A 22,027-nucleotide genomic window follows, 5' to 3' on the forward strand; every position below is an offset into this window, starting at 1 on the left:
CCAATGAAAATCCCTTTCCTCAAAGCTGCTTCTGCACTTTCCTCCTAACGCAAATAGCCACTTGGGTTTTTTACCCTGCTTGGAACCAAGGTAGGGGAGAAAGGGTTAAACTCTCCCCACCCCCCACAAGCACCCTGCAGCCCTGATGCTGCTTTAAGTCCCTGTGGCTGCTATTTTGTATTTTAAAGCACATGCCAATTGCCTTCATGCATCAAATTGTTGCATCAAATTTGGCTATAAGCACTGCTACTCTGGGACTGGTTAGTGCCTGAATGGGAGAATGAATGAATCCTATGTGTACTCCTTGACTTCTAACACAGAAGAAACATGGGATATAAATTATGCAGTTACTACTACTATAGCATTGACTGTATCATAAATTTAAAATTTTTAAGACTAATAATTGTATTTATCATTGGAATTCAGATTTTGAATGAAAACAAAACATGGTACCAATCTAGAATGTTCAAAATGGACAAATGTTTCTCAATCCTCATAGCTATCTGGTTCTTAATTATAGATGTGGATGCCACCTGCAGTGACTTTGATTTTGGAACAGCCTTGCATATTGCTGCCTTCAACTTGTGTGCAGGAGCTGTAAAGCGTTTATTGGAACATGGAGCCAACCCGGCCTTTAGGGTGAGGTTTTGATTTGCAACCAATTTTGGTTCATCTGTCTATATTTAACTCCCTCTTACAGGGAGATTGTCAAAATGTGTTTTTCTCTAGTTAGATATTGACAAATGAAAACTGCTTTTTATTTTTTTGCATGGGGGGGGGAACAAATACTCTTATCTCTCACTCCATTTTAGGCTTGAACATATATTAGTCTTCAGGAAGAATTCAGATTCCTAGATGCCAGCATTGACTTTTTCTGAGCTGCATGACCAATTGCCTTGTATTTTTAAGTTTCCTGTGCTTTAGACGTTTAGCTAGAAAACAATTTAACTCCTGACCATGGGTTATTTAATACCCAAGTATCAATGTCACAGCTCTGTTTTTGAATCCTGTTCATCCTGTATCTCATTATCATAATCAAACTTGTTCATATTCTGCTTTTCCAGTTAATGCTCCAAGTAGCTTATATTGTAAGCTGCCCCTGTGATTCCCAGATAAAGGGTGGTATAGAAATTTAATAAATAATAATTATTATTATATGTCAGAAAAACAGTTAATCAATATATAGACACATCAAAGCTAGTAATAAATATATCAAACACATTACATAAATTTTGGTTGATATCTGGCATTGAATTATGCAAGTGGAAGAAATGGGAATTCCTCTCCCCGCACCTGGGCGCTCCCCCATGTGCTCTGCAAATCTCTTCTGGAGGGTTGCCCAAACATCTGCAGCAGATTTGGAAGCTGCAGAGGAGAAAGGAAGGAGAAATCCTTTGCAAGTGGAAGTCCGTTCTTCTGTGAACAGACACAACTGGATGTTACCCGCAGTATTTTATACCTATATTAGGTATAAAATACCTAATAAAATAAGAAAATGTTCACATTAACATTCCCTTAAGCACCTAAATCCACTCCCTTACTACTACGTGTTTTGTTCTACAGAATGACAAGGGACAGACTCCAGCAGATGTGGTTCCTGACCCGGTGGACATGCCACTAGAGATGGCAGATGCAGCAGCCAGTGCTAAAGAAATTAAGCAGATGCTCTTAGATGCAGTGCCTCTGTCTTGTGACATTTCCAAGGCCCTGCTTCCAAACTATGATAATGTCACTGGCAAAGATATGCTTGGATCCCTTGGCCTGAAGCTTGGAGATCGGGTTGTCATTGCAGGACAGAAGGTATGTCGAAAAACAAGCTGCAGAAGGGAAGCAGTACGATGGGTATGAGGAAGGGCCTACTGTAGATAGCAGTACTGGCATGGTATGTATCTATAGGGGGAAGCTTCCTAAGCTTTTCACCCTTGCAAAAAGGTTCAGTAGCAAAGGGTTCTGCAGGTTTTAACTCGGGCCTTATTCAGCTTGTCGGGTATATTGTCCTGATTATATCTTGGCCCACAGTTATTGCTCTTCACAGTTGATTCTGTTGTAATTCAGCCACACACACACACACACACACACACACACATATATATGGGTTATACATATATATAACACATTTGCTTCAGTGCCAGTAAGATTCACAGTAATTCTGTGCAAGTGGGATTTTTAGATGATGACAAACCCTGCTTCTGCTCTGAAATGTAATAACGTATAAAGTCATTTCCACAGCTGTCTAAGCAAACAGGAAATGAAAGCTGTACATAAAGCTTTGTTTCCACTGTGAATCTTCACCACACATGATGCAGGAGGAAAAATCAACACTGGTTAGTGAAGTCTACACTTGATTCTGGAAAAGTTTCTCAGCCATTTGCTGTAATGAGCCAGTGGAGATTAGTTTTTAAAGGGCATTCATAACTCTGCATCCCGTGGATAGGTCAGCAGATCACACCCACATATAAAAGTCATAAGCCTTGCCTACACCAGGGAGATGCAGCTGTTCTGTGTCCTAAAACCAATCAACAGAACACTCTGTCGGAGTGACTTACTGGGGCTTTCAAAAAGTTGTTTTCCCACATTGTTGCTCATGTAAAACTGAAGAACTCTTTGCACTTCAAGAATTTTACAGACTATATGGATCTACCCTTGCTAGCAGAAACTTCCTGAAATTCAGTTAAATGAGTAATACTGGAATATGGGAATCTGCAAGTTACAAGTGCAATTGGTTTATTACCTTTTAATATAAAAAATGGAGTGGAATGTCCTGTGTGATTTTGCTCTTGAGGCACTTGTGATTTGTTGGAAAATACCTGTGTCGTATAACTGCTCCGGTTCATATTTCCAACAAATGAATAAAAGACAGATTAATTCTTAGCCTCTCAATAAGTTAACTACTTTCAGAGTAGCACAGTTAGTTTTTCTTGGAGGAAAATAAATCTTTAGCTTTTTACTAATTAAGAGTGTTACATTTCTGATCATTTGTAAGTGGGTTTTTTATAGTTGATGCAATTTTTGTAAAATAACTAATAAATGTTCAGAAATCTCTGGTTTGTGTATTACATTCTTTACAAGTATGCTTAATTTAGCAGGAAGTTTGAATGAGCAAGGACTACATTTGGGAAGCTGGGTATCTCTACATCTTAGACTCTGGATGTTAAAACATTGTAAGCATCCATCTCTACATAGAATCAGAGTTCAAGGGGTCTTAAAGGCCATTTGGTCTGTGACCTGCTCAGTATAGGTGTATCCCCAATAAATTGCTGCCTAGCCTGTGCTTGAAGTCCTTCTGTGACAGAGAGTCCACCATCCTCTTGATAACTGGTTCCACTGTTGAGCTGTTCTTACAAATGTTAAACCAAAAACCTACCCTCCTGTGATGCAAGCCCGTTGGAATAGCAGCAGACAAGTCTTTGCTGTGTTCAAATATCTGAAGGGTTGTCTCTTAGAAGAGTGCTTAGGGTGGGACAGATCCATGACATAAAAAATACTGCACTTGAACTCTTCCCCTCCCCCAGATACCTGTATTCAGTCTTCACACTGCTGCTCCTTTTTTCTTTTGAAAATAACCCATTACAAAGGTTGATGCATACTTTTTTACTCCCTCCCCTCTTAGGTTGGCACATTAAGATTTTGTGGCACAACAGAGTTTGCCAGTGGACAGTGGGCTGGCATAGAATTGGATGAACCTGAAGGAAAAAACAATGGAAGTGTTGGCAAAGTACAGTACTTCAAGTGTGCACCAAAACATGGTATAACTTTTTTTTTATTTGAGATGCATTGCCTTTGCAGATGCTTTAATGGAATGCCTTTTTACTTGGCCACATATATATCATGTTAAGCAATTTCCCCCACTTGCTGGATGTTTCTCTGATTGGAAATTGGACTTTTGGGCTTAAAATAAAATGCATGGTTCCTGTCAACAATTTTCAACAACAATAGTTTTGCTAAGTTGTTAGTTATCAGTAGTGTCCCCTTCTTTGCTTGCCATAGAGATAGTAATTTAGATGGATGTTTGCTGTGGATGTTACTAGTGATAATGTAAGCAGTATACTCTATCCCTCTGTTAGCTGTGATAGCCCTATTTCTTAAGAAAGATAATTGAAGGCTATAGTTAGGAAAGATGGCAGCGATGGCAAAATGGCTAGTCGTGAGGCCAGTTCTCATCTTAGTCGCAAGCTTGTTTGTGCAAAAGCTTTTAAGTATTCATTTTAGTGTGCTTCAACTCCTACCCATAAGAGGAAAGTAGAATACTTGAAGCAGCATTTAAGACTGCCTACAAAAGTGTCAGGTACTTGGCCGTTATTTAAATACTTGAACAGTCATAAATACTTGAATAAGGTTATCAAGGAGTAGCTGAGCTCTGCAATTAATATCTTATATTTCTCTTGTGTGTCTTCTCTGCCAGGCATCTTTGCACCTCTCTCTAAAATAAGTAAAGCTTCAGAACACAAAAAGAATGCAAAGGTTTCTTCCTCGCGACCTTCTCCCGCTGTCAAGTCCAAGAAAATTGATGTAACGCACATAACGTCCAAAGTGAATTCAGGTAAGCATGGTAGCATCAAAGCCAAAAAACATGTTAAGAAGATGACCTATTTTTCAGTCCAAAATCACAACCCATTGTTTGCAGGCAAGTGCTGTGTTGTGTCAGAGGTTAAATAATTAAAAATTGTATAATATTTGGTAGGTTTAGGTCAGATCAGGGATAAACTTGCTTTCCCAAGATGGTTTTTAACCTCTTTTCCACATGTTATTGTTTTGAGTGTATGTATTGTGGTACTTGTTTTACTTTACGAAACCACCTTGAAATTTAGTTACACTTACCTTTGTTAAACCTGGGAGCCCGTTGATGTACCTGGGCTCCTTTGTTGAGGGAAGAGTCAGCCCTAGCCCCCCACCTGCTGGAGCAAACAGGCCTTGCAGATGAGGAGGAGATGCAGCTGCGCTGGCCTCTGTGGATTTGAGAAGGCAGGAATTGTGACTCCTCCCCTGAAGTGCCAGCAGCATCTTTTGTTGTGGTTGGCTCTTGGTTGTGAGCTGCGAAATCCTTTATAGATCATGTCCTCATAGAACATAGACAGCTGCCTTATACCAAGTCAGATGTTTGGACATGTGGCTTAGTGCTGTCTGCACTATCAGTGGCCTTCCATTGTTCCAGGTAGGAGTCTTGGAGTTGCTATGGACTCAGTTGGTGTGCATTGCATGTGCTTCACTCACTGAGCTAGGATCCCATCCTTCTCATATGTTTCTGTACACCCTCTTCTGTTTTGATATTCTGTTAGTGGTGCAGATTTTAAAAGTTGTTTTTTTTTAACATTTAAATTGTGGATTCCTCAACCTCTCACCACCTGTTCAGCACTGTCCTTTAAAATTTCCATAAAACCTGTCCCCTCTTACAAAGACTTTGGCTCTAGGACTCTAATAATTAAGCCTGTCCATTCCTCAGGAGGTGGGGGTTTTGTAGTTATTTTGCTTGATGGGGAAACTGTTCCCCACCTGACCTTGACTCAGTAGAGCCACTGGTGAGAGAGACTGTTCTAATAGATGTGGCAACTAAGCATAGCTTTTAAAAATACTGTTTTTTCCTGTTGATACTCTTTTTAAAAGGAATGACATGGTTTGGGGCATTGGGTTAAATTTTAAAATTCAAATTCTCTGAGTAATGGCTGTTTTGTCAGATTTTCTTCCGGAAAAGTATTCATAAATTGATATGTAAACATGTTTGTTCTTGCTCGTCATGCTGGTCTTATTGAGGCTGGTCTGATAAACATCTAATAATAGAGTACATTCATGAATTAGTACAAAAAGCAGCTCGGCAGCCAGATGAAGCCAATAGATATGCATTTAGTTGATAAATAATAAATTTCTGCCCTTTATGTTTTCTGCCAGAAAAATCAGCTGCAGACTTGTTCTCTGATATTAGTAGCATGTCTATCAATGTGGAATAGAAGACCCATGGAACATTACTAAGGCTGATTACTATTTTCCATGCATAGATTATGAGGGATGCTACTGTTCTGACATAGGCTATTCTCTTAGGAAGACAACTGATTCTATTGTAAAATACTTCTATAGATAAATGTATTCAAAAGTGCTTCAAAAGTTGTTGGTGCTAGTACAAATAAATTTGGGGGCATAACTTTATGTGATATTGGAAATCTGTGATTAGAATACCTTTGTGATTGAATAAAGTAGTCATGCTGTTTTGGGGTATTTTCACATCCTTTGGTCTCATGAGTCTGGCATGTCAGCTTTTCAGCCAGGGCTGTTGTCCATGCTCTGGAGGTACCTTGCTTCCATGTTCAAGCCCAAGGCGGTGTGCCCTCGCATGACTATTTCCATACATGCTGATGTCAGGAGGAATGTTAAAAGTTCTTTAGGAGCAATTGGTGGAGTAGACAGGTGCTTTATTCCAAGTAAAGCAAGTTGAGGACCGGGTTGTAGGTCTGTTTTGTATATTAAACTGAATACTTTAAATTCCAAAACCCAAAATGGGTAAAGAGATTCGCAAAACCACCACATATGTATGTAATATCCAGTCTCCCCACATGCTTTCCAATAGGTTGATGTTGCTCCTGGTATCATGTGGGATATTTGCACATGCATAGCATTTTAAAGAAGTTCTGTAACCCTATTAATGGGTGATAAAAAAACTATATAAAAAAAATAGCAATTAAGTACTTTTTTCAATCCTGTGCTGAAAAGGGGCAAGAAATAAGAAAGACACCTTAGTTCTGAATATTCTTGTTTGTTCAGATTGCTATTGTTTAAATCAGGGCTGCTGAGCCCACAGTCCACATCTGGCCCACAAAATAGTTTCTAGTAGCCTAATAGCCCACTGCAAAAAATAGGCACTACTTCTTTCCATAGAAAAGTGCCTCTTCTCCCTCTGGTGCAGTGCCATTTGAGTCAATGTCTTCTGAGTTTCCGTCAGAGGTTTTCTCAAAGTCTGATGCCTGAGATCACTTAACTTGGAATCAACTTGGGAAACCTCTCATCCATTCAAGGCATAAGTTGCACTACTGAACTTTTCAGTATTTTGTCTTCTTGTGGGGAAAATAAGACTTGGTATTCTTACTCATAGGTGTTTTACTCATAGGTGTAAAAGGATGAGGGAAATCTCTTGATACGACTCACAAATTTTGTAGTAGTAGTTGGATTTTTAGGTGATCTTGTTCTGCTGCCTGTTTGCTCTTTGGAAGGTAGAAGAATTATTACTAGACTACGATGGTTTCATTGATTTGGTTTGGCTCACAGGCTTATCTGCACTGAAAAAAGACAGCACCCCAGATTCCACATTTTTGGGCAGCAAAGAAGGAATGAAAACTCCACCTGGTAAAGAAGGTATGCGTTCTTTAGATATTTTTGGCTTCTGTACTTGGCGTGACTTAAGAGAAATCCCATAACAGTCTCTCCCAAAGAGAACCGTAGAACTATGCCACTTAAAACTATTTTGTTCCTGTATTCTGGCTCCATAAAGCCCTGTGATCACTTCACTAAGGTCTTATCCACACTTACCTTTCCTCCACTCTTTCTAGGCATGGCCTGTAATTTAAACTTCCATGTCCGAGTGCCCCATCCCTCTGGAGCTTTAACAGAATAAACCCCAAAATCAGTGCAAACGTCAATCTGCACAAAACCCCGAATTGACATTTGCTCTGATCCAGCTTTGGAGAGTGAGTTTTCACAGAGAAAGCTCTGGCAGGGGTGGGGAGCCTGCTCTGCCTGGAAAGAGTGGGGCAAAAAGTAAATGTGGATCAACCCTAACAAGGAGGAATGTGGTGCATGTATGGGGTGTAGGGAATGGAATAGAGCAGAACTAGGTGGAAAAGCTCAACTCCTTTGATGCTTAGTCCCTCTCTGCTGGCCACCCTTCCAGGTCACATCTCTAGATGCTGCATCCCACAGACCGCATTGCCACTTTAATCAGTTGCATTCCTTAACATGAGAGTCTCATTGTTATTGGCCGGAAGGGGATTTTTATAATGAAGATGTGCAATCCTTCTTTGCAAGTTGCACTGCTTATGGCAATCTTGATAGGCCTTGCAAAATTCAAGGGCTTTCCCCCCCATATGATAGCCATGGACACGCTAAGGTCACACATTGTAAGATGCTGTAGCAATTTAGGAGCTCTTTGTGATGTCATCCCGCAATGATACAGGTCCACGCTAAAGCTTAGTACATGCAGCTGCCCCCCCCAAACTCACAGTTTCCAATACAGGTAAAAGGCTGCAATCCAACCTCCTCCCCTCTGCCGCTGTGGCTTTGCAGAGCAATAGCTCCACTGTCGCACCTGCAGCCCTGCAGCATGTGATGGGTGGAGTCAAAGATGTTGGGGGCTACGCCATCCTGGAGCTGGTGCAGTGATCGGATCTGATGCCTGCATGTGATAAGCAGTGAGACAGGCTTGGGGTCAGACTCAGACCAGGCTGGATCAGTCCTTCTGTGTGACTGCAGCAGCCCATTTCAGGGGCCTTCCAATGGCTGTGACCTGCTAGCATCCCACCAGCAGCACTCCCACTTGCAGGTTTGGTGGGTGGAGGGGAAGGGCAGCACTGATGGAGTGATGCTTGTGCTGGCTGGTGGGAGGCCAGCTTAGATGGGAGATCTGAGCAGAGCGATATCTTCGCCCAATCCAGCCCTCTCCCTCGCCTGCCAGCCTGGCACAAGGGGGATTTGGACTGCTCTGTTGCCAAGATATCCAGTTTCATGGTTGAGATACACCAAGGGTCAAGATCTTAACTTAGAATAGGGCAGGAGAGGAAGCTATATGAAGAGAAAAGCTAGAGATAAATCTCTTTAGGCAGCTTGAACATCAAGATTTCACAAATTGAAATGAAAGTGATTTACCTCCCAATCTTATTTTATAGACTGGATTTTAATATTAATACGGTGCATAATAGCATGCAGTAGGCACTAATCCACGCACTTCATAATTCACCCGCAAAATGTCACACTCCCTGTTTCTCATCAAAGATTTAATAGATTGGCTATCAAAAGCAAAAGGCTGGTGTCTTTTATTACTTGAGGCGGCATTATTTTTACAATTATGCTCCCTGCTTACAAGTATTACACAATATTAAAGTGGGTTTGAAAGACTGTTAAGTGGTGTCCATCATGAAAAGTTAGCTTTATGCAGATGGTTTCTATTCTTCTCTTACTTGGGGGAATGACATCTTTGACATCTCCTGTCTTGTATGCATCTTTTTCTTTATTTTGTGTGTCTGAATAATTCTTTGGTTTCTTCTTCCTTTTTTTAAAGAAAATGCAACTTCCCTTGGATCCAACAGCTCTTCCTCTTCCACTACATCTTTAGACAGCAAGCAGAATTGCTCAAAGAAGTGGAATGCCGCAAGGAAAAATAAGAAGGAAGACTTGAAAAGCCATTCTGCTGCAACGAAAGGTATGCTTTCTCCACAGTTGCTTTTTAAATAGTAATGTGAAGACAGTGGTGGCACTAAGAGGTCCATTTCCTTTAAGTGTAAATCTGGGCTTTTCTTTCTGCAGCTATTAAGATAAAAACAAGTCATTTGCAGACTTCTAGATGAGTTTTTTGTAGTTGGAGTATGGGTGGGATTACAAGGCTGAATTAACCATTTTGGTAAGTGCCACCTTGTGGACAGCATGAACAGGTCCTGTTGTGGCCAAATCTTCCTAATGTGGAAACTGCCTCTCCTGTTCATGCATCATCACATGGTGGTAGGAGAGGCCGTGTTCCTCCCTGTATGTGTTTTCATAGCTCTAGGATACTCAGATACTTGCCACTCATAAAACTACTATGATGTGACTTTCTATAGTACTTATTTGAGTAGGCTAACACGTTTCATACAGTTCTTAAGGTGTGTGTATAGACATGCCTAAAAATGAGAAGTGAAGCTGCTGTGGAAGTGGACCTGAAGTGTTTAGGTCAGATATAGACCTCTCTCCAGCATTCAGCTTAGGGGAAGCCACCTCTACCACTTGTCAGAAGAAACCAGCTGTACACAGCACTGATTGGCTAGCATTTGTGTCAGTAAGAACTGCCTCTCACAACTATCCCTGGAATACTTTTTCAACTTTTAGAAACACTGGCTTGATTTTCTATAATAGAAAGTGCTGAATGAACTTTTCAATACCCATATATGTGGCATTTTAAACAGTTAGTTAGAAAGGTAGACAGCCCAGCTCAACCACTGAGTGTGAGTGAAAAATGCACACTTGAGAGTAAGCCCCATTTAATTCAGTGGGACTTATTTCTAAGTAAACATGCATATGTTTGGCTGTCTATTAATTAAAAATCCAAAGCAAGTGCATCTGTCATTTGCAGTGGGAAGCTGAACTCACCCTGCAGGAGAAAAAAAATGCATCATCTTCTTGATTTGAAGTAATGTCTATACTTGGCCGTGAGTACTCCATGTAGCTTTCTAAATTATTATTCAGTCTTCCCCTGTATTATACTAAAATTAATTTAGAAACTCCCTTTTTCCAAGATGCTAGCCTTTTGTGGCTTCATGAATTAACCCCACAAGTGAAAGAAGGAAATAAATTTCCCATTGCAAATGGGAGCAGAGATCTGATTCCCATAGCTTGCTACAATTTTGCTCCTAGTTCTTAGTTTCTAAAACTTTTTGGGTATGCCCATCTTGATTCCATATAATTTGTGTATTTTAACTTAGCCTGGAGACCGCATAGGCATATTTGATTAGCTCTCTGGACTTGCTGCTGAGATCTTCTTTAGTTTTATTTGAGGCACCGACTATATTGGTTCAATATACGAATAAATATTAATGGTCCTTTTCTCTTATGTTATTCAAATATCTTCTCCATTTCCTTAAATCTGGTTGAACAGGAAGAAACAACACTTTTCCATCTTCAAGAAGAAATCCTTTTGATGAAGGGGAGATTCAGATTGGAGACAGAGTGCTGGTGGTAGGACAGAGAACTGGAATAGTTAGATTTTATGGGACAACTAAGTTTGCACCAGGTAAGCTTTCTGCGTGAACATTTAGGGCAGAACTAGGATTGCCTAGTGTATTTTAGATCTGTGACTGAAGCTAAGACTTTTGTCAGAGAAAATAAAGCATTTAATTTGTTTCCTGGGCTTCATTTTTCAGAAGAATTCATATTATAGCTTCCAGTAAGAAACAATGTAAAATGTTAGTTAAATACTATAAAATACCAATTCAAAACAAATAAAGTGAACAATCCATGTAAAATAAAATCTTAAAGCAGATTATTGTAAACAGAGATGGCAGAGATGAAGTTGGAATTTGAACCTGGAACCATCTGCATGCAAAGCATTGCTGAGCTATGTGTCCTTTCAAAAGCAGTTGTGTTGGCATCATAAAAATATCAGCCAGCATAAAACCAAAGATTTCATTTTTTGCTGAAGAAGTCTGACCTCTGATAACTACATACACAAATTCAATGGCATTTGTTCAGCCCGCTCAGTCAAGTGTATAGTGCTTGCAGATAAATAATCTGAGTAATTTCCAAACTGTACTTTAGTATGCAAGGAGCAGGAAGCATAAGTGATCTGCACTTCCTGTTTTGGATATTTCCAAGCTGAACTACCAGTCAACAGATGGTGCAAAGCTCATTAACTATTGTGTGCGACTCTAAAAACGGAACACATTTTACTTGTCCACAGGGCATTTAGGGACTATTAAACTTCACCTCTGCACACTGCTCTCCACACACACATACCCCAGTTATCACCCTGAACTTGCTTGGATTCGGGGGGGGGGGCGGGGGGCGGGCGGTGGCATTTATAGTTTATTCAGAACTGAAAACAATTATCCAAATAGCACCACTATTTGACACTGGGATTATAGGTATAGTGCTTATTTTGGTGTGCGAGACTTAACTTTACTACGTATGGTGCTTATTCTGTTAAAATAAATGGTATGGGTGGCTGGGGAGGGAGGAATCTATCTCAGAAAACCTCTGATGTGTGTTTTGACCTCAGGGAAAGCTTGCTCTTTTGCAGAAAAACTCCTCCCTGTAGCATCTTACTTCAGATGACAGCTTTCAGTAGTGAGCCAAGGCATATTTAGTTGCATAAGTGTTGCTGCTGATAAACTGGCAGAGAATCTGTCGCTATTTCTTTTGAAGGCAGGAAGAAAACAACTCTTCCCCAGCCGAGCCTTTTAAATGCATGATGGAGTTCTGGCTGCTTCAGCTTGTAATTAGCATTGCCCTTAAAAACTGCACCCTAAGCGCCAAATGACTTGAATTTTAATGTTGAGTCTTAATGGAGTTGGATAGCATGAGAAATAGGGCATTATGGAACTTTCTTCAGAATTAGCAAATGCAACACAGACTGTAGTGTTTAAATGAAAGTGTTGCTGTCTGATGACTTTCTCGGTGCCCTGTGAGGAAATAACTTTTCAAGAAAGCTCCATCAAACAATTTATTTGCTTCTTACAGTGCACACTAGAAGGTTCTTATATGTTGGAAGACAAGTGAATGAAAGCAGCAGCAGTTCAAAGTATTGCTTGCACACTTTTGGATCAGGACGAAGAAGGCAGCCTTGACCGTGTACATTTAGAGGCCCACAGTTCTGAAAGCTTTATTGCACGGTCTTACTTGGATGCACGGCGCTGTGGGTTAAACCACAGAGCCTAGGACTTGCCAATCAGAAGGTCGGTGGTTCAGATCCCCGCCAAGGGGTGAGCTCCTGTTGCTCGGTCCCTACTCCTGCCAACCTAGCAGTTCGAAGCATGTCAAAGTGCAAGTAGATAAATAGGTACGGCTCTGGCAGGAAGATAAATGGCGTTTCTGTGTGCTGCTCTGGTTCGCCAGAAGCGGCTTAGTCATTCTGGCCACATGACCGGAAGCTGTTTGCGGACAAACACCGGCTCCCTCGGCCAATAAAGTGAGATGAGCGCTGCAACCCCAGAGTCATCTGAGACTGGACTTAACTGTCAGGGGTCCCTTTACCTTACCTGGATGCACAACACTTTAGAAGCCTCTCCTCCTCCGCTTTCCTTGCCTTTCTAAAATCTTTATACAGAGGAATGAGATTAAGTGCTACTTCAAAAGTTGAAGCAACATTTGGAGAGAATGCTTATTCATCTTGATAGCTTCTTCAAGCTGATCTATTTAAGAGGCGTTCTTTTTTCTCTGCTCTCAATTCCTACTCCCTTTTTTTTGCTAATTGTAGATTTAAATTTGCCAAGAGCAGAATGCTTCTGTGGCATACAGGTAGATAGCTGTAGTGAGCAACAGCAAAACTGAAAAGAGTGCATCTTTGCCCTACCCGTGACTCTCTTAAAACATCTGGTTTTGCAGGGGTTTGGTGTGGAATAGAACTGGACAAACCTCATGGCAAGAATGATGGTTCAGTTGCAGGCATGCAGTACTTCAGCTGCCTCCCCAGATATGGTGTCTTTGCACCACCATCGAGAGTGCAGAGGTAAGTGCAGAGTTCATGACATCAGGACAAAATGGGTTTGGCTTCACAGTTTGACCCAGACTACGTCCATCCATTTGGAGGGAAACCCAGAGGAGTCCCAGCACAGGTCTGCTACCAAAATATAGATCATCTCTGTTCTTTGACTAGATTAGTTGAGGGGAGCAGTCTGTCTTTGGAAGGCAAAACAACATATATGCAAAGGAGATTAGATGAGAGCACACAGGCCAGAGGAAATAGGAAGTTGAATTACAGCAGGTGGTGTGTGGGGAGTGTCCTGGAGATTGTGAAGTGGAAAGAAAATGAGCTGGAAGCTGATGGGGAGAAGCATAGAAGAGTGGCACGATCGTAGCAGAAGAAATGGAAGGAGACTTTGGCAGTGCGTTCTAAATTTCCAGAGCAGGGAATGGAACAAAGGGAGAAATGACACTAAATAAGCATTGGACTGTTCTTTTTCTTCTTCTTCGCCGCCTTGAGAGAGAGAAGTGTTAAACATATTATTTCATTTGCAGGCTAGTGGGATCGCTAGACTCCCTCACAGATGTTTCATCAAGTAAAATGAATCATTCTCTCCCCGGTAAGAATTTGACAAGTACCTGATTTCATTGCTTCATATTACCTGTGCAAATTGCAGCAACTGTAGCTACTTGGGGATGGTGGGAGTGAGAGTGAAATGGGAAGGCCTCAAGGCAGGAGCTTTTTCCATTTCTCTCTTCCCTCCCATTTCGCCTTGTTTTTCTTTAAAGTCTGTAACCCCTCCTTTTTGAAACAAACACAAAATGATGTTTTAAAAGGCATTTTATTATTATTTTCAATATTCCTGCTCGGTTCTCAGAACTTCGTAGTGTGATTGCAAGGGGTTGGACTAGGGGGTCCTTAGGATCCTTTCCAACGCCAAAATTCTATTATGTTTCTCAGCTAAAAACCTTGCCTACCTGTTGTGTGGTTTTACTGCTGTGTTAAGTTGCCTTTGTTTGTGGACTTGTTTCCTAAGACCCAGGCTCTGGGGCTGACTTGGCAAGATTTTGAGCTAGTCATTCTAGACACAGCTCAGCAATGCTGTGCAGTGTCCATTACTTTCAGTGGGACAGATTACAGCTGAATGGAGCCTGAGAAAACAGCACTGTAAAAAAGGAACTGAATAAATTGAGGAGAGGTGAGGAGGAGAGGTTGAGGAGAGGTGAAAGACTTTGATTTTTGTGTACTCTATGGATATTGAGGGGAAATAGGCTTAGATATTTATATACCAGTATGTATGCCACTTAATAGACTGACTTGAAGTTTGTTTTTCTTATCATGTTCAGGTTTCCGACGAAGTTTTAGCACAACCTCTGCATCTTCCCAAAAGGAATTAAACAGGAGAAACTCCTTTGTCAAGTGAGTGGCTCTTAGAAAAGGGAATGCATGTGTTGTCTGCTATGATTAGATGAATTCAGCACTCTTTGTCTCTGGAGGCATGCATCTTAGTGACTAACAGTGCAATCCTATGCATGTTTAGCCAGAAGTATGTCTACTGTGTTCACTGGAGATTACTCCCTTCCCAGTGTCTTTAGGGTCGTAGTCCACAGAGTCATTTTGATATTGTTGAATAACTCCCAACACCAATCCTGAATGGTTATAGGAAGTCTCAATGGCAGTGATGCTTTTTTGCTTGCCTGCAAGTCTTGTTCCTGCACAGTGATGGCTGTCAGGAAAAGCTGGCTGTACATTTTAGATTTAATAACTGAAATCAGAATGGTAAAGAAATAGGCCTGCGCCAGGATCTCACTTCTGAGAATTATTGTGCACATTCCTTGCCAGCTCAATAGCTAGGCCAAAACACTCCAGCTGATACACACACACCAATTTCCCCACTACCTTTTAACAGGAGCTGGCTTAGGGCCAAACTAGACAGGACATCAAATGTGTTTTTGCATTTAACATACATGCTTTTAAAAATGAAAATGGTAGGTGAGTTGGGTTAATAATTATTGGGATCACAGCAGGCAAAGAGGAGACTCTTAACCCTTTCTTCCCATGCTGCACCCCTGCCAAAAATAGCTCTTTTGGAGCTGCTATTTGCATTGGTAGGAAAACTTCACCATCTTATCGTTTTGAAAAGCTCGTTGACCTTGTGGTACAAGGATACACAGGCTTTTCTCTTGGGTTGATGATGAGCGTGTTGCGTGGCCTTTAACTGAAGGCATGTTTTACTGCCATTGCCAGATCAGAAGCAATCTGGTCCATATCAGGAGGCCCTGAAGTCTTTATCTTAGTAAGTCAGTGGCAGATTTCCTCTGTGTGCATATGCAATCTTAGCATCTTGTGCATTTAACAAATGGTCCACCTGTTGCCTCCTTTTATCTGCCCAGGTCAAAAAATGCTTCCCTGCGACGCAGCTGGAGCAGCACCACTACGGCCAGCGCTGAGGGGCCCGTCAAGCTTCACGAAGGCTCCCAGGTCCTCCTGAGCAGCTCCAGTGAGATGGGCATCATTCGCTACATTGGGCCCACAGACTTTGCTCCAGGCATCTGGCTTGGCCTGGAACTCCGAAGTGCCAAAGGCAAGAATGACGGCTCTGTGGGTGACAAGCGGTACTTTACTTGCAAGCCAAATTATGGAGTCTTGGTGCGGCCAAGCCGAGTCACTTACCGAGGGATCAACGGTGCAAAACTTGTGGATGATATCTGCTGAAAGCAAACTCCTCTAGCTCTTGAGATGAGGGCATAAGAAATAAAGCACACAAGACAATCCTGCCATCGCCTGCATGAAGTTCTGCCTTACCCAAAGTCCTAAAACTGCATTTGTATAACACTTGCACAGCTCTAGCCAGATTGGAGTTGCATTATGACTCTTGAGGAATGAAATCTTAATAGCTTCCCCAACAGAATGGTCCTCACCCGAAAGCTGCTTACATACTAAAAAAACAACTTGGGGTTGAGCAGTCCTGTTATTTGAATAATCTGTTTTTTATCTGGCTCCATGTTGACATGCGTTGCTGCTTTACAAATGATGTTTCCATCCCACATTCTAATGAAGCTGTAAAGTGACTTGAGATCGCAGAGCTTGTTAAACAAGCAGCAGGATTTGTCAACCTGCTAAACAGTCTTCACTTTCTTTGGGGAAAAAATAGCAATAAAGAGGGAGGGAAGTGACAGTATTTAGGGGGAAAATGTTGTGAGACAGGTAGCTTATTATCCAGACAGATCCTCCAAGCACAAAGCAACCAGTTGAAAAGAGAGAAAAAATGTGCTCCTTCCATGCTACATACAGAAGCATCCTGAATAGAAGAAAGGGAAAAAAGAATAAAGCAGCACAAATATTTTCAGGTAAATAGTAAAAGCACTTTTTGTTACAGTATATAGAGATATACTGTATAATGGACATGCGTGTGTATTTTAAAGGCAGCAGCATGCCAGAAGCACTTTCCAAAAATGCCATTGGAACAAGTATTAATGCACTTTTATTTCTCCTCTCTGAAGAGTTTCCCCACTCAAGTTCTGGAGAAATTATTTTGTTAGTCAAGACTGAAGCCTGTAACACTGCAACGTTTTGCATGCATCAAATGCCCTTCAGCAAAGCTCTCCAGCCAGCAATCAGATTGGCCAACGGGTCATTTTAAGGTGAGGTAGCAGTATTGGGTTTAAGATAATGTGTGCATGGATTTACACCACCTCCTCCTCTAGGAAACGTGCTCACTCATGGGTAGGTGATGAGGGAGCCTTTCTTCCTTCTGATTTTTGACAGTGTTCTTAACCTTGGTTAAAACACCCTAGTTTAGACTGATGACTACCTTCTGGGAGGAGAAGCTGGTAGAAAGCCTATGGGAGATTCCATGATTGTTGCAGGTTCAAGTTTCCTCTTCCTCTAGAACCGTCACCTGGTTGACCTGGAACCTTTAGCTTGCCTTACTCTGCCAAGCCACTGCAGGTTGAGTTAGGCCATATGGCAGCTGGCCATCTTGCCCGCAGGCCACCAGTTCCTGGCTCTGGGCAGAACATTTAAGAGAGACCTATATTTCGGTGCTTGAATCCCAAATATCCCATGTGCAATAAGAATTCTGTATCACTGTAGACGCCAACCTTAGGAAAAGCTTGTCACAGGGCTAGGTGTTGAAGCCCTTGCCATTTTTATATAATGTAGTTGCTACATTGTTGCCTAGAAGCATGATGTACCTTGAAATAAAAAAAAAAAACTTTTAAAACATGATTATTTTACTGCACTATGCTTCTCTTTAAATAAGTGAGTGATTATAAATTTATAAATTGTATTGTTAAAAAATATCTTAATTGTTATGACATATTTTGAACCCTTATTAAATGGATTCAGATAATTTAAAAGCCACAGAAGCCACCAAGTGGCTTCATCCTTGAAAATAAGGGGAAGAATTCAGTGTAGTGTTATGGTAACTGCCTCCCTTGTGCTAACAGCAGTTCTTGCACAGCTTTCCACTAGTGGGACTCATTAGTTGAATTCTGGCCAAGGTATCTTGTCAAATTGCACTCAAAAGTAAAACTACATTCTAGCTGTCTATAAAAGTGTATAGATAATATTTTTAAACATTGCTAGAACCATTTCCCCCTGATCTACATTAAGCACGACGAAGCTGCAATATTGCTTTATAGCTAATGGGTATTTTTAAACTAAGGGCAATGGTTGTAAACTGTGATTATAAACTTGTTCTTAATTAAAAGCCATCTGAAAACTGCAGAAATGCATTTGAGGATCCAGATGCACCTTGATGCACTGAATCTTGCCATGTCTGACATCTGTTTCCTTGGGTGTTTAAATGTATTTTTAAATGAGAGTGCTGTTAATGGTCGTTTGGTTTTAACGATGCCCGTTGCTTTTAAGAAAACTGACCGAATATCCTTTTTTTGAATCGCTTTCTTATAATGTTAACTTGCACATTATGCATTTAGGATAGAAAGCAGCAGCTGTAATATAACAAAACAGATGTTTTAAACACCTTTTATGTTTGTAATATATTGATGTACTCTACAGACATGCTGATTTTGAACATAAAAATGTTTTGTGCATTCCCTATGTATTGGTCGGATGGTATCTTTCTTTTGCCCTCCTCTTCCTCTAGGGATTGTGACTTACAAGGTAAACATTGGTACCATTGAAAGAAAAATTCTTGCGCTAATATGAACTGCCTCATTTTTCCTATTTGCTCTTGCAGGTGTGTCTTAAGATCATGTCTGCCCAAACTATCAGCATAAAATCTACATGGCTTCAGTATTAAGAAGGACTGCTTGCAGAATGAGTTCTGCTGTATATTAGAAAGGAAATTAATATACCAGTAGGCCATGCATAATCACCAAGGGATAAAATGAACTGAATATAGAAAAAGGTAACTAATTTATTAACCCAGTAACCCCGTGCCAGTACAATGTAGGGCTGTTTGTTGACAGGGCCCTCTCAGTGGCAGCTCCCCGTTTGCAGAATGCCATCCCTAGTGAGGTGTGGTCTCCCTGATGATTAACTTTCAGGATGATCTTAAAAACACCCCTGTTCACCCAGGTATTTGATGGGTGAAAGATACTGTTCCTGGCAACCTTGAAAATTATTGCCTGTGAAGCTATGTGGCTTTTAAAATGTTTTTAGATAACAATGTTTTATTTTTGATTGAATTCCTTTACCACTTTGGGGGTTGATGTGCTGGGCTCCTTTATTAGGAAGGGTGGACAGAAATATTAACAAGAAGAGCTTCTCTGGAGTGAAATCCAACTTACCCTAATGATCAGCCAGGCCTTAAAAGGACATTAGTGGTGCATTTAGAAGAGCTGTACCTCCCCATCTCAATTAATTGTTCTGCAACCAGTATAGGGAATTTGTCATCTCCGCCAGGTAGCCTGGGTAACTTTCATTCTAGTTCAACGAGAACTTTCCATGACTTTAGGAGTCAAAATGGGACTTTAGTTAATCTTGTCGTGCTAAATGATCACTTGCATTTTACCCCCTGGCCAAGCTTAGCAGTTCATGTGCTGAATTAAAAGCCTCCTTGGTTTGGTGAGCCATTGTAAAGAGAATACACAGCCAGGCGCATGCTTTCCTTTACAGTCATTTTATTTTGTCTTCATGCCTTTAGCTTCACTACATTTGATTACAATACAAATACAATACAAAATACTTAATGATCATATATTAGCAATTTATCTTGAGAAGGATCCCTGAAACGCATAGGCCCTTGATTTTTGAGCAATGTTGCATAAGCTTCTGTACAGATGTGACACACATTCCTAATGACAAAGCCTTGATACAGAAGGAGAGGCTGGGTACAGAAGGTTCAGACATAACTCCGTTGAGACTTCCGTGGGTGAGGTGACGGAGCTGTGAATGGACACTGAAAAGGTAGTACTTGCTCAAGGTTTAGACGTATCTGGTGGCCTCACCTATATGAGCAGACACATAAAAGGAAAGTCTTGGCATACAGCTGCCGTACCTAGTCATGCACTGAAAAATGACTGGGAAATGCTCCACCAAAACCACTTCATTTTGAACTTCTGCATCCTTATGGGGAAAGGAAACAAGTGTGAGGGACGTTCGATGGTGCTGCACTCCTATGCTCACTTGGAGGCAAGCCCCACAAAAGCTGAGTTGGGGGTTGCTTTTGAGTCCTCCTGCACTGGATTGGGTGAGAAAATGCACTCATTGGCTACTCAAATCAATGGACAGTATTTTGCACTCGAGCATATGGGACTCTTCCCACATTTCTAACGTCACAGGAAGCAGAGTCAATTCTTAGATGAGAGTTGGCCTAAAACCTCTAAGAGAAAATAATTTTCTGACAGGTTTGTGGAGAGTTGTCTTTTGCAGACTCCCCTAAACCATGACGCTTGAAGGAAGTAATGGGCTGTCTTCCAGTCCTCCTCTTCTAGGGTTAGGGTTAGGTGAATGAACCAAACCAAACCTTTTCCTTGCATACCCTTTGATACCTCCTGGGCCAATTCTACCCCCCTGCCCCAATTGCTTTAGGATAAATGACCTTCCTACATTTGCTGCCCACAAATAGGGTAAATAACTTTGGGAGGCAGTTTTTGCTCATAGTTTTCTTGTCTCAAAAGCTCCATTGTGTCTCCTGGCTAATCTCTGGTGCTATAAAAGGCCAAACACAGACGCTGAAGTGAACATTGCACTGGAACTGCTGAAAGCCCGTGATTTTGCTCTCCTGTATAGTCTCTATTAAGATTTTAATGTTGTGGAATCAATGCGAGTCTCTGATCAGGCACTGGGAAATAAAAATACATTTAGAAAGCAGCGATGGTGCTCCAGCTGTTTCATACTCCTTGCTGCCTAACTCATGGTAAAGTCATGGAAACGGCTTCTGCCTAGGTGGTGTCATTTAAGGAGCAAAGCCTGCCTCTGCCAGTGTTTCCATTTATTTCTGGTGATACGGAAACCTCCGTCTGTGCCTCGGCTAACAAAGCATATGTGTTGGTAAGCTTTATCTCACCAAGTATAAATACTACGAGCTATTTTACAGTATTGTGACTGAAATCCTTTATTGCACACCTCTGCTGGGTGTGTAACAGGATTTAGTTTCATTTCCCTAATGAAAGACCCTGGATAAGTAGCTCTGCTGCTGAGAGTTGTGACATGCTACAAATGTGGCATAAAACCTTCACAAACAAGTAATGGTATAAGACGTAGCTCATTCTATGCTTCTAAGGTTGCCATTCATATTCCTCTACTTTGGGTGGTGGTGATGTGGGGGGGGGGGGAGGCCTGTTTTTAAGGAAGCTTTTCATGAGCTTTCCCCCACAGCTGTAACACAAAAGGATGCTGTACTGGAGAAGCTCCTGGCTAGTGCTTTTTCTTCCAGGAGTGGGTTGGACTGCGAGGCTCTGCAGTGTGCCTTGATGCTAATCACACACATGAACCAGCCAATCTGCAGTGGATTGTAATAACAGCACAGGAACTTGGCTGTTTTAGCAGATGACCATTCTTTTAAGCTCAGGTATCTTACAGCGTGTTAAGTTGTACTTTTTAATTGCCCCTTGGGGTCATCAGAGACAGTATAACATGCTCCCTGCTGTGAGCAAGTAGGACTTTCAGGCACAGCATCCACCAAACTATAATGAACTGAACACTGCCTCTGATTCGGTGAGCAAGCACACTTTTTTCAAATGAAGCATTTTTTATAGCTGCCTTATGAACTCAAGAAAAAATATATAAATACCTTCAGTAGCTGTGACAGCTGGAAGTAGGCCCAATACTTTTATCTGTTTGAGCTGCACTTCAAAGTTCTTGGTTGTCCCGTGATGGGAGCAAGACACATTACTGTACAATGGGGATCCATGATTAGATTTGTCCAACTGTAATTTGCAGCTAAGGATTCAAGGCCATTCCCCATTGATTTACTGCTCCTCCAGAAAACAAGTATCTGTGGAAAGTGGATCTCTTTTCTCTATCACTCAGGAAGGTCAGATTTCTTCATTTATACATCAATTCCAATTGAATCGATGAGCCTTATGCAGTGCAATCGTGCACAGGATTGCACCTGCATTTATTTAATAGCTATAAGTTCTTGAGCGAGGCAAGAGACACAAACCAAGCTTCCTCCTCGTTTGCTCTGCTCATGGGAACGAATGTGAGCACGAGGTTTGTATGCCCATATATACAGCTTCCATGGGGGTGATCTATTGCCTCAAAGTG

At 41.3% G+C, this 22,027-nt stretch overlaps 1 protein-coding gene across 3 annotated transcripts in view; it reads left to right on the forward strand.

Moving 5' to 3' along the window:
* The window catches only part of CLIP4 (CAP-Gly domain containing linker protein family member 4), a 38,774-nt gene extending 20,362 nt beyond the window's left edge, over window positions 1–18,412 (forward strand). For 2 of the 3 annotated variants that reach the window (XM_081000169.1, XM_081000168.1), the window contains exons 6-16: window positions 521–639; window positions 1,564–1,800; window positions 3,611–3,746; window positions 4,403–4,540; window positions 7,252–7,338; window positions 9,257–9,397; window positions 10,823–10,957; window positions 13,267–13,390; window positions 13,900–13,964; window positions 14,692–14,764; window positions 15,739–18,412. In XM_081000169.1, the coding sequence (XP_080856295.1) occupies window positions 521–639; window positions 1,564–1,800; window positions 3,611–3,746; window positions 4,403–4,540; window positions 7,252–7,338; window positions 9,257–9,397; window positions 10,823–10,957; window positions 13,267–13,390; window positions 13,900–13,964; window positions 14,692–14,764; window positions 15,739–16,060 (1,577 nt within the window). In that variant the 3' untranslated portion in view covers window positions 16,061–18,412. The remainder of the gene's footprint in view (window positions 1–520; window positions 640–1,563; window positions 1,801–3,610; window positions 3,747–4,402; window positions 4,541–7,251; window positions 7,339–9,256; window positions 9,398–10,822; window positions 10,958–13,266; window positions 13,391–13,899; window positions 13,965–14,691; window positions 14,765–15,738) is intronic. The other variant, XR_013984519.1, reaches the window with a different exon arrangement.
* Window positions 18,413–22,027: the final 3,615 nt, after the last annotated feature.

Source organism: Podarcis pityusensis (genome assembly GCF_964106645.2).
Source record: "Podarcis pityusensis genome assembly, chromosome: 3".
NCBI classification, from domain to species: domain Eukaryota; kingdom Metazoa; phylum Chordata; class Lepidosauria; order Squamata; family Lacertidae; genus Podarcis; species Podarcis pityusensis.